At 42.2% G+C, this 16,728-nt stretch overlaps 1 protein-coding gene across 1 annotated transcript; it reads left to right on the top strand.

Moving 5' to 3' along the window:
• Positions 1-3,032: 3,032 nt before the first annotated feature.
• Positions 3,033-16,509, top strand: LOC135109230 (uncharacterized). Its single transcript, XM_064020449.1, has 5 exons — positions 3,033-4,910; positions 11,205-11,287; positions 11,673-11,837; positions 15,657-15,745; positions 16,280-16,509. The coding sequence occupies exon 1, from the start codon at positions 3,519-3,521 to the stop codon at positions 4,317-4,319; it is 801 nt and encodes a 266-aa protein (XP_063876519.1). The 5' UTR covers positions 3,033-3,518; the 3' UTR covers positions 4,320-4,910; positions 11,205-11,287; positions 11,673-11,837; positions 15,657-15,745; positions 16,280-16,509.
• Positions 16,510-16,728: the final 219 nt, after the last annotated feature.

The raw sequence follows: 16,728 nt of genomic DNA, 5'->3' as shown, positions 1-16,728 counted from the left end.
AAGAAAGAAAAGATTAAGGAAAAAAAAACACCCATCCCAGATTTTCCTCACGACCTTTGAGTAGAAAATGGTGGCAGCAGCGGATTGCAGGAATAAAATTATATAAAAGAAAAAAAAGTGAGGTGAAATTAGGAAACAAAACGAAAAGTAGAGAATGACGAGAGTAGAATAAAAGTGGGGGTAATGAAATGATGAAATAATAATAAAAAAAAGGAAAAAAAGAGCTCCAAGGAAAAGCAGAATAGGAAGAGGCACTGTAGAAAGGAAATCAAAGAAAGAAAAGATGGAAAAGGTGGTAAAGAAAAAAATAGAAAAGAGGAAGGGAATGAAAATAGAAAAAAAATTGCAGATAAAAAAGAGACAAAAGTAAAAGGGGAAAAAAACAACATAAAAAAAACGAAAGAAAAGTAAAGGAAAATGAAAGATAAAAAAAAATGAAAAAAAAAGAGGCAACGAGGGGGAACTGAAAGAAAACAACACATTAAGTTTTACATTGCTTGCCAATTCAAAAGTTAGTGATTAGCATCTTAATGAAAACAAATCACGAAAAATAAATGAGGTGAAAAATTTCTGAGAACTTCTTTCCTCTACATAACTGACTAAGAGAGAGAGAGAGAGAGAGAGAGAGAGAGAGAGAGAGAGAGAGAGAGAGAGAGAGAGAGAGAGAGAGAGAGAGAGAGAGAGAGAGAGAGAGAGAGAGAGACAGAGAGAGAGAGAGAGAGAGAGAGAGAGAGAGAGAGAGAGAGAGAGAGAGAGAGAGAGAGAGAGAGAGAGAGAGAGAGAGAGAGAGAGAGAGAGAGAGAGAGAGAGAGAGAGAGAGAGAGAGAGAGAGGAGAGGAGAGGGAGAGAACCGAGAAAAACAAGAACAACAACAACAACAACAACAACAATATTAGAGGAAGAAAAGGAGGAGGAGGAGGAGGAGGAGGGGGTGGGGGAGGAAAAATTGACAACTTGAGGGAAGACGTAGGAGTGGAAAGAAAACAAAACTTGGGAAAATGTTCTCCTTCACATTCAGATTTGGGATTTAAATGGACATCATAATCTCCCTTTCTTCTTCTCATTACTAATTTTACTCCATCAGTTTGCAGTCTTCCTAATTTTCTTGTTTTTTTTTTCCTTTTAGCTCGTGTTTCTCATATTGTTTCTTTTTATATTTTAGTTTTTTTCCTTATACCACTCTCAATTTCGTTTCCTTTCTTCTTCCGTTTTCTAATCTCACTCTGTTTAGCTTTCCAATCAGACTTTTTCCATTTTCCTTGTCTTCCTTGTCTTGTGTTATGATCGTAACTTTTTCTATCTTAGTTTCCTTCCTCTTTCCTCTCTTCATTTTCTTTCATCTTCCTCTTCTGCTTTTTAACTTCGAGTCTCACTTTCAGTTTAGTTTTCCTGTCAGGAATTTACATTCTTCTTTTGTCTGTCTCTCTTTACGTCCTATGTTTTTCTCTTTTAGTTTCTTACCTTTTTCACCTTCATTTCCTTTCCGTTTCTAACCTTAAATTTCACTTCGTCTTGTCTTCCTGTTAGACTTTCTATTTTCCTTTTTTCTTCCTTCTCTCTTTATCTTATCTTTTTTTTTACCTTCCCATTTTTTTCCTTTCCCTTTCTTCTATTTTCTAATTTTAAGTCTCATTCCCAGTTTAGTTTTCCTAAAGGATTTTTTTTTCAGTTTTCCTTCTGCTTTATGCTACTCTTTATATCACATCTGTTTTTTTTTTCCATTTCCTTTTCTTTTGTCACTTTATTTTTCTATTTTTTTTTCTAATTTGAAGTCTCACTGTCTTTAAAAGTGAATACGGTTGAAGGTAAATATGCGTATTACTATCTACACACTGTTATTATGAACTCAAAAGAATATTCGACATATGCAAAATCTTTTTCACCTTTAGGTAAGGAACGTATCTCTATTATCAGATAAAAACTGAGACTCAAAATTCTTTCATCATTTTCATGGCCAGAACCTACAAAAAATACAAAACAAAGAATTTTATCTCAGAATTATAGAATTTTAAAAACATGAAAAGTAGAACAATATTTATGTAGAAAGTTTTAATCAATCAATCAAGTGTAGCTTTTTATTTTCTATTTTTCTTTAAGTGAATGGTTTGGGTTAAATTTTATTATCTATACATAGTTCCTATGAAGTCAAAAAGAATATTTAACATACCCACAGTGTGTAAGGAGCACATCTCCATTATCAGATAAAATTTTTGAGGTTGAAAATTTTTTTCACTTCTTTTTTTAAAGTCCAGACCTGGAAAGTAATGAAAGAAAAATTTGCGAACCCTTTTGCCTCATTTTCTTGTCTGATTTCTTCTAAGTCATTTTTATTTTACTTTTTCATTTTCTTTTCTTTTATCAATACCAAAGCACGGCGTTCGCATACCTCTGTACCGCTTTGCTGGACTTGATCACTCGCTCGCCGCCTCCTTCACCTTCTCCTTTTTCATTTACTTTTTCCTGTTTCGTGATCATTACCATTCATATTTTCTGTTCTTGATGACCGTCTCGCTGCTGGCACTCCCAATGCCTACCTCCGCCCCTCCCCACCCCCGTCCTCTCTCTCTCTCCTCTCTCTCTCTCTCTCTCTCTCTCTCTCTCTCTCTCTCTCTCTCTCTCTCTCTCTCTCCCTCCTTATCAATAAACCTATTCCCCTTCGCTTTCACTGCCCCTCCCTTTCCCTTCATCTCCCCTTCGCACGCTCACTCATACAACTTGTCATTCCCCCCAGAGAGAGAGAGAGAGAGAGAGAGAGAGAGAGAGAGAGAGAGAGAGAGAGAGAGAGAGAGAGAGAGAGAGAGAGAGAGAGAGAGATTATCATAAGGTTGTCTGGATCTACTGAAGTTTTACGGGTAGATTTCAATTAAGGAAGACACACGCTCCCTTTAAATATGCTCCCCTCCCTCCCCTCTCCCTGCTCCCCATGACTCCCATCAAATCTTAGTTTCGTTACTCACATCTTTCCGCTTCACTCCCTCATCCCTCCCTCACCCTGCCCCCACCCCCCCCCTGTTCCCTGTCGCTCCCTCCCTCGTTACAAGGTGGAGGTCATGCAAGATATTTAGTCTCGAGGTAGAGGTAGAGGAGCGTGTAGGTGTGGTGGTGGTGGTGGTGGTGTGTACCTCAAGTGATGGCGTCTGTGTGCTGCGGCCCAGGCTGGCGTGATAGGCCGTGGCGCGTTGTGCATGCCATTGTTCTGATCTGAGTTACGTGTGGACTTTTTTTCAGGGACTGCAGTGGTTGCTTAACAGAGAGTAAGTGTCCAAAGTAGCGGTGGTCAGTGTCCGGCAGCGGGAGGCTTTTCCCCCTCGGCGTGTCTACCGAGGCGAGGGAGTCTACTACAATTGTTCATTATCGATCAAGATATGGTGCTTCTGACTTACACGATCAATAGTGAGTTTCCCTCACCTGGCGCCCCCCTCATTTCCCCCCTGACACCCTCCCTGCTCCGCACAGGCAACAGTGACGCCTCGCGGCGGTGACGCACTGCTGCTTTCCCCGCACGGGGTCGTTACGCCATGGCCAAGCTGCTGGAGGGTGGCAGAGATAGCAATGTGCGTCAGCGACTCTTACGGCGACACACGGAGGAAGAGCCGTCCGGTCTCCCGAGGGAGCGAGTGAAGCGGTCAACCTCAGCTGGGGAGCGGGGGAAGCAAGATGGTCTCCGCAAAGGAGAGGACGTCACGTCCTCCCATCCATCATCCCTGGCCGCCTCGCTCTCCTCCCTGGAGGTTAGGGCGCGGCGCCTTGCTTGGTCTGCTAAGGAATCTGTCACACCCACATTAAAGACGCCAGCAGAGGGGCGCCCTGCTGACTGTGTGACGCGCCCGTCTCGCCAGAGACCCACTAGTAGCGGCCAGCATGCCTCTCTTCTCCCTACTGCCCAAACACAGGAGGTCACTAGGGAGACTCCTGAGGCTTGTAATGATCTTCAGGCGTATGCTTGCATCGGCACTGGCGTGGAGATCACGAAGAGGGAGCCTGCCGCCAAAGGAAGTCAGGCCCGGCAGGAGCACCACCGACAGCGTTCTGACTCTTGGCCTGAGGTCACTTGGCGGCAGATAGTCAGACGCGCATCCCTCACGTCCCTTGGCCACGCTTACAGAAGCAAGTTGGAAGTGGAGCCCTATGACGGTCTGACCATCCAAAAGGTACCAATTCTTACCGGGCCCAGCAAGGGCGAAGCACCGCCGTCGTGTGGTAATGAGGCGGACGAGGAGAGCGGCGGAGAGGACAGTGAGCGAGCATCTGCCAGGGCTCCGAGGATACTGGGCGAAGGGAGGCTCCACCTTCCTTCCCTTCAGCAAACTATTCACTAAACCCCGACAAGTGGACGAGGAACTGGAGGTGGGGAACTCCTTCCAGCACCTGAGTCAATCTGAGCGGGAAGTTATCAGCAGGACGCGGCGAGAACTGAAGCAGCGGCTCACGTCAGCCAGCAGGCGGAGCCGGGACAAGGACGACAAGATGCAGCTCAGCATTTTCGTCAGCCCGCCAGCTGACGGCGACCACAGCAGCGGCGGCGAGGAGTTCCGCTCACCATTCTTTCACACGTCCATTCCAGTCCAATCTGAAGATCAGCACGAAGGCAACAGCCATTCTCCAGAGGACGCTTACGCGCCGCCACAGCTCGTGGTGAGGAAGGGAGCAAACCAATCGGTATTCAGAAAAAGTTCAGGAGGCAGACGAGCTGTGGGAAGGGGATTCTTCCGCAGACCGCGGCGCCAGGAAGTGACCACCGTGATGTCCCAAGTGAGCCCCGTCCCCAGCGATCACGAGTCACGGCCTGAGCACAGCGCTTCCCAGGGCCAGGGCGGATTGCTACAGGCCATCCTCACTGACGCTGAAACTTACGCCATCAGCAGGGAGCACCGCGCCAGTGTGCCGCCCAGAGTGCGGCGCGGCAGGAGGTGAGGGGAGCATGTTATGTGTTCTTTGCATAATCTGTGCATGCGTGCGTCATACACTGACTGTAACTTGTCACCAACGAATACATCCTCCACATCAGAATAGCCAGGGAGTGACACGTGCTGCCCTCGTGGCTTCTTGCAGCTTCCCTCGTGTTGTTTCATTCTTATGTAGCAGTGAAAGGAACAAATCTGGCAAAACCTGATTTCAGATCTTGAGGACGCGTGAACCCTCACTTGTTCCTGATTTTGACACGAACGTCCTTTCATTTCGACAACAAAGATACGAAAATTTTCACATGAGCACACAAAGAACAATTTAATATTAACGCAATCCAGTAAGACACACTATGTAAAACAAATCGACATATCACTGAGTCCGACACCTTGTAAAAAAGAACGACCGTTTTTCAATAATTTTCTTAACCCTCAGCCAGAACTCCTCACACATGAATAAAGTCCCTTCTATTACCCAACGTAAGCGCGCAAGGAGTCCGCCTGGCATTGCACCACACAGTAACCTTCCAGACACTGACACAATGACCTACAGCAGCTCCGGGTTCCTCTACACACGCGGTCTTGTTGGCGTGGCTCCGTACATTTTGAGCGGCGATGGTCGTTGAAAGGCTTAGCTCAGGTTACGTGACACCGCCGCCAGATCCAACACGCTCGCCACTCCCATCCTGAGGCACAGACTTACAGTGGACTTACGTACTCTATCATAATTTTCCTAATCGTATAATCTCCGTTGTCTTTCCTGTCTTACTCGTGCTTCTTACGTTCCAGTCTCGCTTCCCTAGATTTTGTGATAGAGAGGCAGTCCTACGCAATGCTGGCATGCTACGAAGGATAAACATCTGTATCAACATCTATCCATATATTGTCTAATTTCCTGTGTTACATACTTGGCTTACTGTGGTGGTACTCGATTCAGATCATACTCTCATGTTCAACTCGATACTTTTAAACGTACATAGGCGGTGCACTTCACTACCCTGCAAGAGATATCAGATCTTATGTGGAACTCTACACTACGGAAAGCAAATAGAACTATGCATATTTTTTTTAGAGTTCAGTGTGCGTTTCTCGGAGTGTTCCAGTCGCTGTACGCATGAAAGTGGTCGTTAGATCTTACGAAAAGCATCAAGTTGGCAGTTTAATAAGGATAAGTTGATATAAAAAGTGTGGGGATAGGGACACGAAGATGGGTAAGGGACACGTAAGAGATCAGAAAAATAAAAATACAGAAAGAGCACTCGTATATAATTCCGGAGCGATCGATTTTGCTATTTTTGTACATTTCTTTACCATCAGGGATATTTACATATTTACTATTTATATCAGTTCAGCGGTTAACGTAGCACTGTGTGACTCTGCACAGAATGACGCCACGAATGTGAAACTGGAAGCACGCTGTCTTCTTCACGAAACAAGCAAATCGAGTGAATACACGCTATGACCTTGCTCGCTCAGTCAGAGTTCCTAAGATCTCGCTCACGAAAAAAGAAGAGTGGCTAGGTACACGCTGCCCTGCTCAAGAGAACAAGAGGAGTAGCTGAGTGTATTTTACTTTATTTACGAAAAGAAATTAATAGCGGGAATACTTACGAAAGCAAAATAAGTAAATAGATAAATAAATATATAAAAAAATAAAAATAAAAATATAAATAAAAAGAAATAGAATAAAATAAATTAACTGAATGAAGAAAGAGTAAATTAAAAAGAATAACAGGAATACACACACTGACTTATAGGCACGCATTCTTAAATACTCTCTCTCTCTCTCTTTCTCTCTCTCTCTCTCTCTCTCTCTCTCTCTCTCTCTCTCTCTCTCTCTCTCTCTCTCTCTCTCCAGGACTATTTTAAGAGGCACACAAAGATAATCAGTCGAATTATCACCGGTTTTCTTCCTAATGACGATGCGAAAACCATTATCAGACTATTACTGGAATCACAAAAACACCATTGAAGAAAACAATCAAGCACCACTGAATCACGATAAAATGTAAACAATAATGAACAAAACATTCAGGAATACAGTTATGAATTTCCCTTAGCTTATAGACTAACTCTGGACGCCCTGTTAGCTCTCATGTACTGAACACAGGCTGCAGGTAATCAACTTTTCCCCCATCTACACACTGTCAATGCACCACCGCCATTACTCCCCATACCATGAAAAATAACACTAATACTAATAATAACAATACTCTTGCCTCTATGACGCACTCTCATGCACTGAAAACAGGCTATAGGTTCCAAAACTTCTCTTTCCTCTTCAATGCACCACCACCATTACTTCCTACCATGAAAATAACACCAAAATTAATAACAACACCCTTTCTTCTGTTATGCATCGCCAGACACATAAGCATAGACAGTTTCACCCTCTATGATGATGCTCTTACGTAAACATCTATTCAGCCCTTATTAATTATAGCTCTTTTATTGTGCTTAGAGGAGAGTGAAATTTGATGCGACGCTTCAGGGCAAGGGAAACAAGAATCGATGTAATGAGATAGGTATACATGGAGTCCTGTTTGCCTCTTACGTATGCTCGCCTTTCTTCCTCGCCGTTCCTTCCTTGTCTCCGCGTGGCTTTTTAATCTTTTCTTGTTTGCCCTCTTGAAATTAGTCCTTCCTACGAGGTCATTTTCTATAGTGAGAGAGAGAGAGAGAGAGAGGAGAGAGAGGAGAGAGAGAGAGAGAGAGAGAGAGAGAGAGAGAGAGAGAGAGAGAGAGAGAGAGGGGTGTGGGGGAGGCATACATGGGCGAGTTTCGGCAGATATAAGAGAAATGTTGGGATTATAATGTAATATCTCTCTCTCTCTCTCTCTCTCTCTCTCTCTCTCTCTCTCTCTCTCTCTCTCTCTCTCTGCGGAATGAAGCAATGATACCTTACAGAACGTTCAAATTTAGATGTTTTATTCATAGATAATGTTAGTCTGCCGGGAGGAGGAGAAGGAGGAGGAGGAGGAGGAGGAGGAGGAGGGAGGAGGAGGAGGAGGAGGAGGAGGAGGAGGGCGGAGGGCGGAGCAATAACACAGTAATATCATGAATAACAACGAGGAAAACTTTGAGGCTTCATCTTCGTGAGGCAAAGACAACTTGAGTCCCGAGGGGGGGGGGCAAGTTACTCATAACATATTAGTGCTGAATAAAAGGAGTACATGTCCTTCAGCACCAGAAGGGCGAGTTCATTTGGATCCTGTGGACGAAATGTGAGCGCGTGTTTAAATGGACACGTAAACTGAAACATAACAAGGTATTGATTTTTCTTTCTTGCGTCATGAGGTATTGGTGTCCGTGGTTCTGCTCATGTAAACTCCTATTTGCGGTTTTTCTTTGTTATTTTATTTATTTATTTATTATTTTTTTTTTTTTATATGATAGGCTGTGAGAGGATTTTTTTCTTTGTTTCTTTGTTTTTTTCTTTTATTTATTTATTTTCTTTTATGAATCGTTGGGGCTTAATTTCTTATAATTTGCTGTTGCTGTTTGTAATTCTCTCTCTCTCTCTCTCTCTCTCTCTCTCTCTCTCTCTCTCTCTCTCTCTCTCTCTCTCTCTCTCTCTCTCTCTCTCTCTCTCCTATCTTTTACGATTAGCTGCGGTGTTTTTTTTTGTATTTCGTGTTGCTGTTTTTTTTTTTATTTATCTATTCATGTATTTATTTTATTATTTTCTATTCGCTGCTGGTGAGTCTTTTTACCGGCTGGCGGGGGAGGATCTCTTTGTTCAAACGCACGAACCCTCAGCACTTAACAGCTTCACTGCAAATGCAAGACGAGCGTGTCAGGCCGCGGTGAGGGGGAGCTCTGGAACCTTTCCCGCGCCTGCTGCTTCAATGCTTGCCTTAAACCCCCGTCAGCCGTCACGATGCCCTGGTTCTTGTTTCCCCATCAGGTATGCAGTAAACAAAAACACAAAAAAAAAATCACTCTAGTTTCCGACGACGTGTTCGAGAGAAAGTCAGTCTGAAAACCTTTACCGGGAAAATAATGGACGGGGAACAAAATTTTACTTCCCGTCATGCTTTTCCAGGTTCTTTTTCCCCGAACAGGTATGTGGATAAACAAACCGAAAAAAAAAAAAAAAAACAGCCTGCAGTCCGAGATATAAAAGCCAGGCATCCTTTACTGGGAGAGAACTGCAGCGGGAACAAAAATATTTCCTTTAACATTCCATCACGCTGCTCCGGTGCTCGTTTTTTTCGGATAGATATACGGGGGAACAAACCAGCAATAATAACCACCAGTCTCCAGTCCCCTCTAGCAAGTCAGTCTGGCAACCCTTACTGGGAACAAAAAACCAGGACAGTGTGACAGACTAAAATACACACAAGAGCATAAAAAACTTAGTAACTGAAGCTGCAGGAAGCCATCAGGTCTACACGTAGCAGTCCTCGCATTAATACGTACCTACCTAGTATTTTCACCTTCCATCTTCATTTATATATCTATCTTAACTTTTAAAGCTTCCGAAAGACTCAACACTAAGAGCCTGATTACTGGAGCCTATTGCATCCGTTCACTATGTTTGAGAACCAATTCATTTCTACCTCTTTTTTTATTTATTTATTTATTTATTTATTTTTTTTACCATATCACCGTTTTCTTTACACCATAGTGAAACCTCACTTACGTAACCTTTCTAAAAACTTGCCTTTTTTTTTTTCATTTAGCCTCGCATGTTTTTCTATTCAAAATGAGGAGTTCTTGCTGTACTATCACTGAAATCATAAAAAAAAATAAATAAAATAAATAAATCTTTGAAAACCTCCTACAGTTATGAAACGTTCAAGAATACGGTTCCTGGATCATTCTAAATAAAAAAAGGAAAAAAAGTGTCAATATCATATCTCGAGCATTCTGAACAAGCTGAACTGGAGGCTATTTTTGCCGTCTAAGAGTGTTTTTCATAATGCCGCCAAAAGTTTGATAAAAATTCTACATCACGAACAAGCAAAACAGTCATGACAACCCGACCGATCATCTCTGCGGTCTTTGCAAACTGTTCTTATGGGAGACTAAAGAGCTTGAGAATACGAGCGTTAGTGTCACCAGCGAGACGAGCGAGTTTTCCTTCACAACAAGTCCACCTATGTTGTCCTGTTGTTAGAAAAGCGACGAAGGTTTGTTTGTTGAAATGAAAATTCGCTAGGAGTGATTTCCAACTTTATAATTTTTAGACAGGGAGAGTCAACGTTGAAAGAGAGAGAGAGAGAGAGAGGAGAGAGAGAGGAGAGAGAGAGAGAGAGAGGAGAGAGAGAGAGAGAGAGAGAGAGAGAGAGAGAGAGAGAGAATCCTGCTTTCAACAGATTCCCGCCCCCTGGTGTGACATTCTGTAACCAAAAACAGAAACTTTCCTTCTTCTATTTCTTTCCTGGCAAGAAAGGGAGAAAAAAATAGACCTCGGAAAAAGAAAGGAAAAAAATCTAGAAAGAGTTATCGACACACACACACACACAAAAAAAAAAAAAAAAAGGGCAAGAAAACATCCATCTTAATTTAAAGAGGCAAAGTCTTTTTCTTCTATATTTTTATTTTCTACTTTCGTATAAATTCTGATTAGATTTGCGCCTCTGCTCGTTCCCATTAGCGATCAACAGTCAGTAGAGGGAAGCCGGAGCTGCGGAAAACACGTTACATGTCAACTACCTGTCAACATTTACCTTTGAGAGAGAGAGAGAGAGAGAGAGAGAGAGAGAGAGAGAGAGAGAGAGAGAGGAGAGAGAGAGAGAGAGAGAGAGAAATGTCGTAGAATCTGAAGAGAAGAAATACAGATACAAATGAAAGACGACAGAAAAATTGTAAAAAAATAAAGACATTGAGAAAGAGGAAGAATATGAGAGAAAAATGTGTGTGTATGTGTGTGTAAGCGAGAGAGAGAGAGAGAGAGAGAGAGAGAGAGAGAGAGAGAGAGAGAGAGAGAGAGAGAGAGGAGAGAGAGAGAGAGAGAGAGAGAAGAGAGAGAGAGAGAGAGAGAGAAAGAGAGAGAGAATGTCGTAGAATCTGAAGAGAACAAATACAAAGAAAAGACGACAAAAAAATAAAAAAAAAAAGAAAATATATCCATTGAGAGTGAGGAAGAATATGAGAGAAAAATGTGTGTATAAGAGAGAGAGAGAGGAGAGAGAGAGAGAGAGAGAGAGAGAAGAGAGAGAGAGAGAGAGAGAGAGAGAGAGAGAGAGAGAGAGAGAGAGAGAGAGAAACGATGTAAGCATATTTAACACAAGCCTTTCTCACCCTCCTCCACCTCTCTCTCTCTCTCTCTCTCTCTCTCTCTCTCTCTCTCAGGAAGGTTCATCTACAGGTTCACATCAAGACGGAGCGAATCGTGTCGTCTGCGGAGGATGACGAAGCGGACGGGTCAGAGACAGGTAAGGGGAGGAGGCGAGGGAGTAGACAGGTAAGAGAGAGACAGATAGGTAAGGGAAGCCAGACAGGTGAAGGGCGACAGGCAGGTGAGAGTGGAGGGAGGAAAGGTAAAGGAAACAGGTAAGGGAGGGAAGACAGGTGTTGGTGGTAGAACAATGCTTTACCTGGCGAAGTTTACAGGTGTTTTCTCTCTCTCTCTCTCTCTCTCTCTCTCTCTCTCTCTCTCTCTCTCTCTCAACCTACCACTCTACCGTGTACATTTTTCAACCTCGCATCTGTTCTTTCTTTTCTCACCCGAAATCTTTTTTTGGACCTATTTTTTTTTTTTTCATCTTTTTTCGCCTTACTCAACCCCCCCCCCGGTCCCTCTTACTCTCTCCCCCACAGGCCCCCCGAGGAGCGCCCACGACCAGAGAACAATGGGCGCGAGGGTGGAAGGGTCGCCTCCCGCCGCTGCCACCGCCCACACGCCGCCCCTCCGCCACCACCACCACCACCAGTACCCACGCCCACAATACGAAGGATAAAGGAAAACTGAGCGAAATTCTAGAGGTGCGTGTTTGTTTGTGTGTGTGTGTGTGTGCGTGTTTGTTTGTGTGTGTGTGTGTGTGTGTGTGTGTGTGTGTGTGTGTGTGTGTGTGTGTGTGTGTGTGTGTGTGTGTGTGTGTGTGTGTGTGTGTGTGTGTGTTCTTGTGGGTGTATGGTGTAATATGCTTTTTCTATTTGTTTATTTCTCTCTCTCTCTCTCTCTCTCTCTCTCTCTCTCTCTCTCTCTCTCTCTCTCTCTCTCTCTCTCTCTCTCTCTCTCTCTCTCTATCTGTCTGTCTATGTTCTTACCTGCCTATTCATTTATCTACTTATCTCTATTTCTCTACTTATCTACCTACCCATCAATCTATCTATCTATTCATCTACCCATATGTCTCTAGTTCATTTATCACCATAAGAGCACTTTAATAATACACACACACACACACACACACACACACACACACACACACACACACACACACACACACACACACACACACACACAACAAAACACGGTGAAGGTCTGTACAGGCAAGTCGTTTAGATTACCTGACCCAATTACTGAACAACACACACAAAGGCATGTTAGTTTAGAAAGTAGGAACACGCGTGTGCTGCAATACACATACGCATCAATAATAATACACGAGTAATTACAATGAAAAAAAAAAATGAAAAAAAAAAGATCACATGAAATTAGTTTTGTCTGAAAATTTACTGATGGGATTGTCAAACGTTCACTCCACATGATATTTTACGGTTTGCGAATTGAAAAAGGTAATTTGTATGTGTGTCAGTGTGTGTGTGTGTGTGTGTGTGTGTGTGTGTGTGTGTGTGTGTGTGTGTGTGTGTGTGTGTGTGTGTGTGTGTGTGTGTGTGTGTGTGTGTGTGTGTGTGTGTGTGTGTGTGCCGTAGCGGTCAATACAAATTAACCTTTTCTCACTAAAAAACGACGCACAAAATCCTTATAAGCGTCTACGAGAAAGAAAGGGATTTACAAGGATAGGTCTTGCAATTTCTAATCATTACAATGTTTAGAGTTTAAGTTAAGATATGTCAAGTAGCAGTGAAAGGGTTAATACTTTTGCGGTTCATATAAATCTTATCAAACTGGAACTTTTCTCGTATATACAAATTTCATACCTGGCGAGAAAAGATAAAGAGGACTTTGGTGGAGAATAACGTGACATGGCGCGCTGGAATGTATTTCTTCATCTCCTTCGTGACGCGAGTTAGGTCTCTAATACAAAACCTGACATTTCTTGGACGTAATTGAGTGGCTGTGGTTACTTAATGTTGACTCATCCCCTTCCCCACCTCCTCCGTCCTACACACACACACACACACTTCTGCTGAAACGAGGTAAAATAAACTGACAGAATTGGAGCGGATTTGAAGTATAAGAGTATAAATATAAGGTACGCAGCTCAAGTTTGTAATCTGAAAGGAAAGCTACATTCTCCTAAACTCGAACGAAACGTCTCACTCCAAAGGAACGCAAAGGAATACATGGGAAGAACAAACAGCAGCAGATCTATCGGCCCTTAAGGGGTTGTTGTGCTAAGGTAGCGTCTCACTCCGAAGGAACACCAAAGAATACACATGAAAAGCAAACAGCAACAGAACAATTGGTCCTTACAAGGTTGTTTGTGAACTAAATTTTATGGGAAGTAACATAATATACTTAATTTCTTTGATGCACGAGTTAAGCAGAGCAAATAAAACAAAGTCTGGAAAAAAAAGGCTCACTTATGTCTCTCCCATAAAAGAGAAATAAAGAATTCCAAAGAAAGAACCAACTAACTCCTTCACTGACATACTTGACAATTTTTCCCACGATCACTTTTTTTTATCACATATTCTTGTAGCACAGTCTCTTAAATACCTCGAAAGAATAGAAAGGGTAAAGAAAAAAAAAACATTAATCTCCCTGTTTCTCTTATTCTGGATGTCCGTGCAAACCATTTTTATTAGTGTTGTGAATATTAGAAAAGACGTTCATAGCAGTAAAAGGGTTAAGGGTTAGATTAAATAGGGTTAAATATACTATTACTGAGTATACTCTTACAATCAATCATCCAGTCAGTCAATCAATCAATCATTATTCATTTAAACTCCCTCTAATAACACTCTCTGGTCCTCCTTTCCTTTGTGTCTCGTCACGGCAAACACCATCAGTCTCCTAAACTTGAGTAACCTTCTCTGCTCCTCCACTTCGCGTCGCTATACATCTAAACCACATCGAAGTCTAAGATCCGTTGGTATTCGTTTCCTTTGCAGTTTGTCAAATAAATCCACCTGACAATCTATTCATAGTCGTTAATATTTCTTCTCTTTCTAATTCGTCAAATGAAACTACCTCACTTGTTTCTTAGCAATAAGTTAAATAAAACCAGTTCATGGTTTAATAATAATCGTCAGTACTTATTTTCTTCCTAATTCCTTAAACCACCACCGTCTCGTAAAACATCACCAGCACTGCCCAAACCCTCCTTTCATCTGCACTGCGGTACAATAATAATCGTTAGTATTTTTTTTCTCCTCATTCCTTAAACCAAACCACAACAGTCTCCTAAAACAACCAACACTGCCCAAGCCCTCCTTTCATCTACATTTGCCCACACGCTGTACTTCATAATCTGTCTGCCATTGGTCAAATTCCTCGGGTCAGCGATGCTCTTGCCTTATCTTGCTGACCCGCAACACCTTCAGCTTGGCGGTGGGTACCAGTAGCAGCGGCTAAAGGTGTTGCCTTGCCATCACCAAGGGCCTGACTAATGCTTCCTGAGGTTCAGGGCGGCTCTCGCATACCGAAATATCTGAGTCATATCCTGTGGTTCTATTCATAATGAGCTTCCACTAATGCTTTTCATAGGGCTTCTTATCAGTCCTTTTCTCTGCTATTTGAGACGGTTTCTTTAATCATAAACAGTTCTCAAACATTTATTTTAACTACACATCGAAACATCCACATCTAAACATTATATTGGATGGGCATCGGAAAATCTATTCTTTTCTAACTGCTACAGCTTACCAATCCTTTCACGGCTATTTGAGACTTTCTTTAATATACAATTCTATAACATTTATTTCGATTACACAGCCTTTTCTAAACATTATACCGGTTGGACATAGGAAAATCTATGTATTCTATTCATAATGAGCTTTTACAAATGCTCTAACCGCTACGGCTTCTTATTAAAACCTTTTCTTTGCTGTTTGAGACGGTTTCTTGATCAGAAGCCATTTTGAAACTTTTATTATCATTATGCATTAATGTCTGAACATTATACTGATTAGACATTGAACAAGCTATCCTGTAAATCCCTTTATTTTTCTCAAAAGTGCCTGTAAACATCGTGCACAGAACTTTTGGTGTTGTGACTCGTTGCGTATCGCGGCGAAAAGGTACTGGAAGTTTAGAATATAATCTCCGGCCACTTGTAAGGAAAAAAGTGATCGATTGAACAGTTTGTCATTTTTAATGCATGCGGTTAAATTTCTGCCCAGTAAAATCGTCTAGGGTTACAGAGGAACGAACGGAAAAGAAGAAAAACCATCATCTGATCAAATTATATCTTTTCAGTGTGTGTGGTTAAATTTCTGCGCAGTAAAATCATTACGAGCTTCTCGCGAAGGAACACAAAGGAAGAACAAACACAACAAACACCAGCTGATCAGTAAGAGATGTCAGAAAATAAAGGCGAAGTCAAGTGAAGTGACAATTATCATATGCATTACCAGTTCCCCCCCACCCCCACACACGACAAACAATTATGTCTTCGTCTCACCTCAAGTCAGTCACGTTTCTTTCTCCCTCTCACCCTCTCCCTCCCCCAGGTATGCGCCGCCAAGGTGGAGGAGTCCCTGGTGCTGAGTCGCCGTCTGAGCTCAGGAGGCATCTGGGTTTGCCTCGACACCCTGCAGAGGTAAAATATTGGTTATGTTAGTACAGAGAACCTTACTTGTTTGTTGTCTCTGAATATTGCAGTTGTAAGATAATGCCGTTTGTTGTTGTCTGTGAATGTTGTAGTATTAAGATATTGCAGAGGTAAGATATTAGTTATCTTAGTACTGAGAACCTTGCCTGTTTGTTGTCTCTGAATGGTGTAATAATAGTGACGGAGTATAGCGTTGAGATAGATTGATGGATAGATAGATAGATAGATAGATAGATAGATAGAATGATAGTTGGACAGATAGCTATATAGACAGAAACTAAAGTAGGTGAATAACGTACATATCTAACTGAATGCACCAGTAATACAGGTAAATTAATAAATATATGCATAAACTAAATAGATGAATAGATAAATCAATGAATAGTAGTAGTAGTAGTAGTAGTAGTAGTGGTGGTAGTAGTAGAATACAGAAAGACTAGACTCAACATAGGACCTCAACCCAAGCATTCTTTCACCTTTCATTCCTCTCTCAATTCCCTCATTCCACCTGCTGCGTTCCAGGGGCCTCATGTCACCCACGGAGTACAGAGTCTACCAGGAACACCTGCAGGAGGAGCGGCAGAGGGAGCAGCAGGAGGAGGAGGAGCAGAGGAAGCAGGAAGAAGAGAAGAAGAGACGTAAAGCTGATGCAAGGAGGAATATTTCTCCTTACAAATGCTAAGGAAACTTTCAGGAAAATTTTCACTGCCTTTTTATTTAGATTCAGTAAGAAAATAATAAATAAATAAATAAGGTTTTTGTTTAACTTTTTTTCTTTCTTATAAACTGTATTTCCTTGTCCTATTCCATATCAATGTTCCGTGTGTGTGTGTGTGTGTGTGTGTGTGTGTGTGTGTGTGTGTGTGTGTGTGTGTGTGTGTGTGTGTGTGTGTGTGTGTGTGTAATTTATACTTAAGCTAACCTAACCCTACCTAACCTAACCTATCTATTTATCTATCTTTGTGTGTGTG

Source organism: Scylla paramamosain, chromosome 18 (assembly GCF_035594125.1).
Source record: "Scylla paramamosain isolate STU-SP2022 chromosome 18, ASM3559412v1, whole genome shotgun sequence".
NCBI classification, from domain to species: domain Eukaryota; kingdom Metazoa; phylum Arthropoda; class Malacostraca; order Decapoda; family Portunidae; genus Scylla; species Scylla paramamosain.
This window is presented reverse-complemented; position numbering and strand designations above follow the sequence as displayed.

Coding starts and splice junctions, on each gene's coding strand:
- LOC135109230 (XM_064020449.1), top strand. CDS start 3,519: ATGGCCAAGCTGCTGGAGGGTGGCAGAGATAGCAATGTGCGTCAGCGA.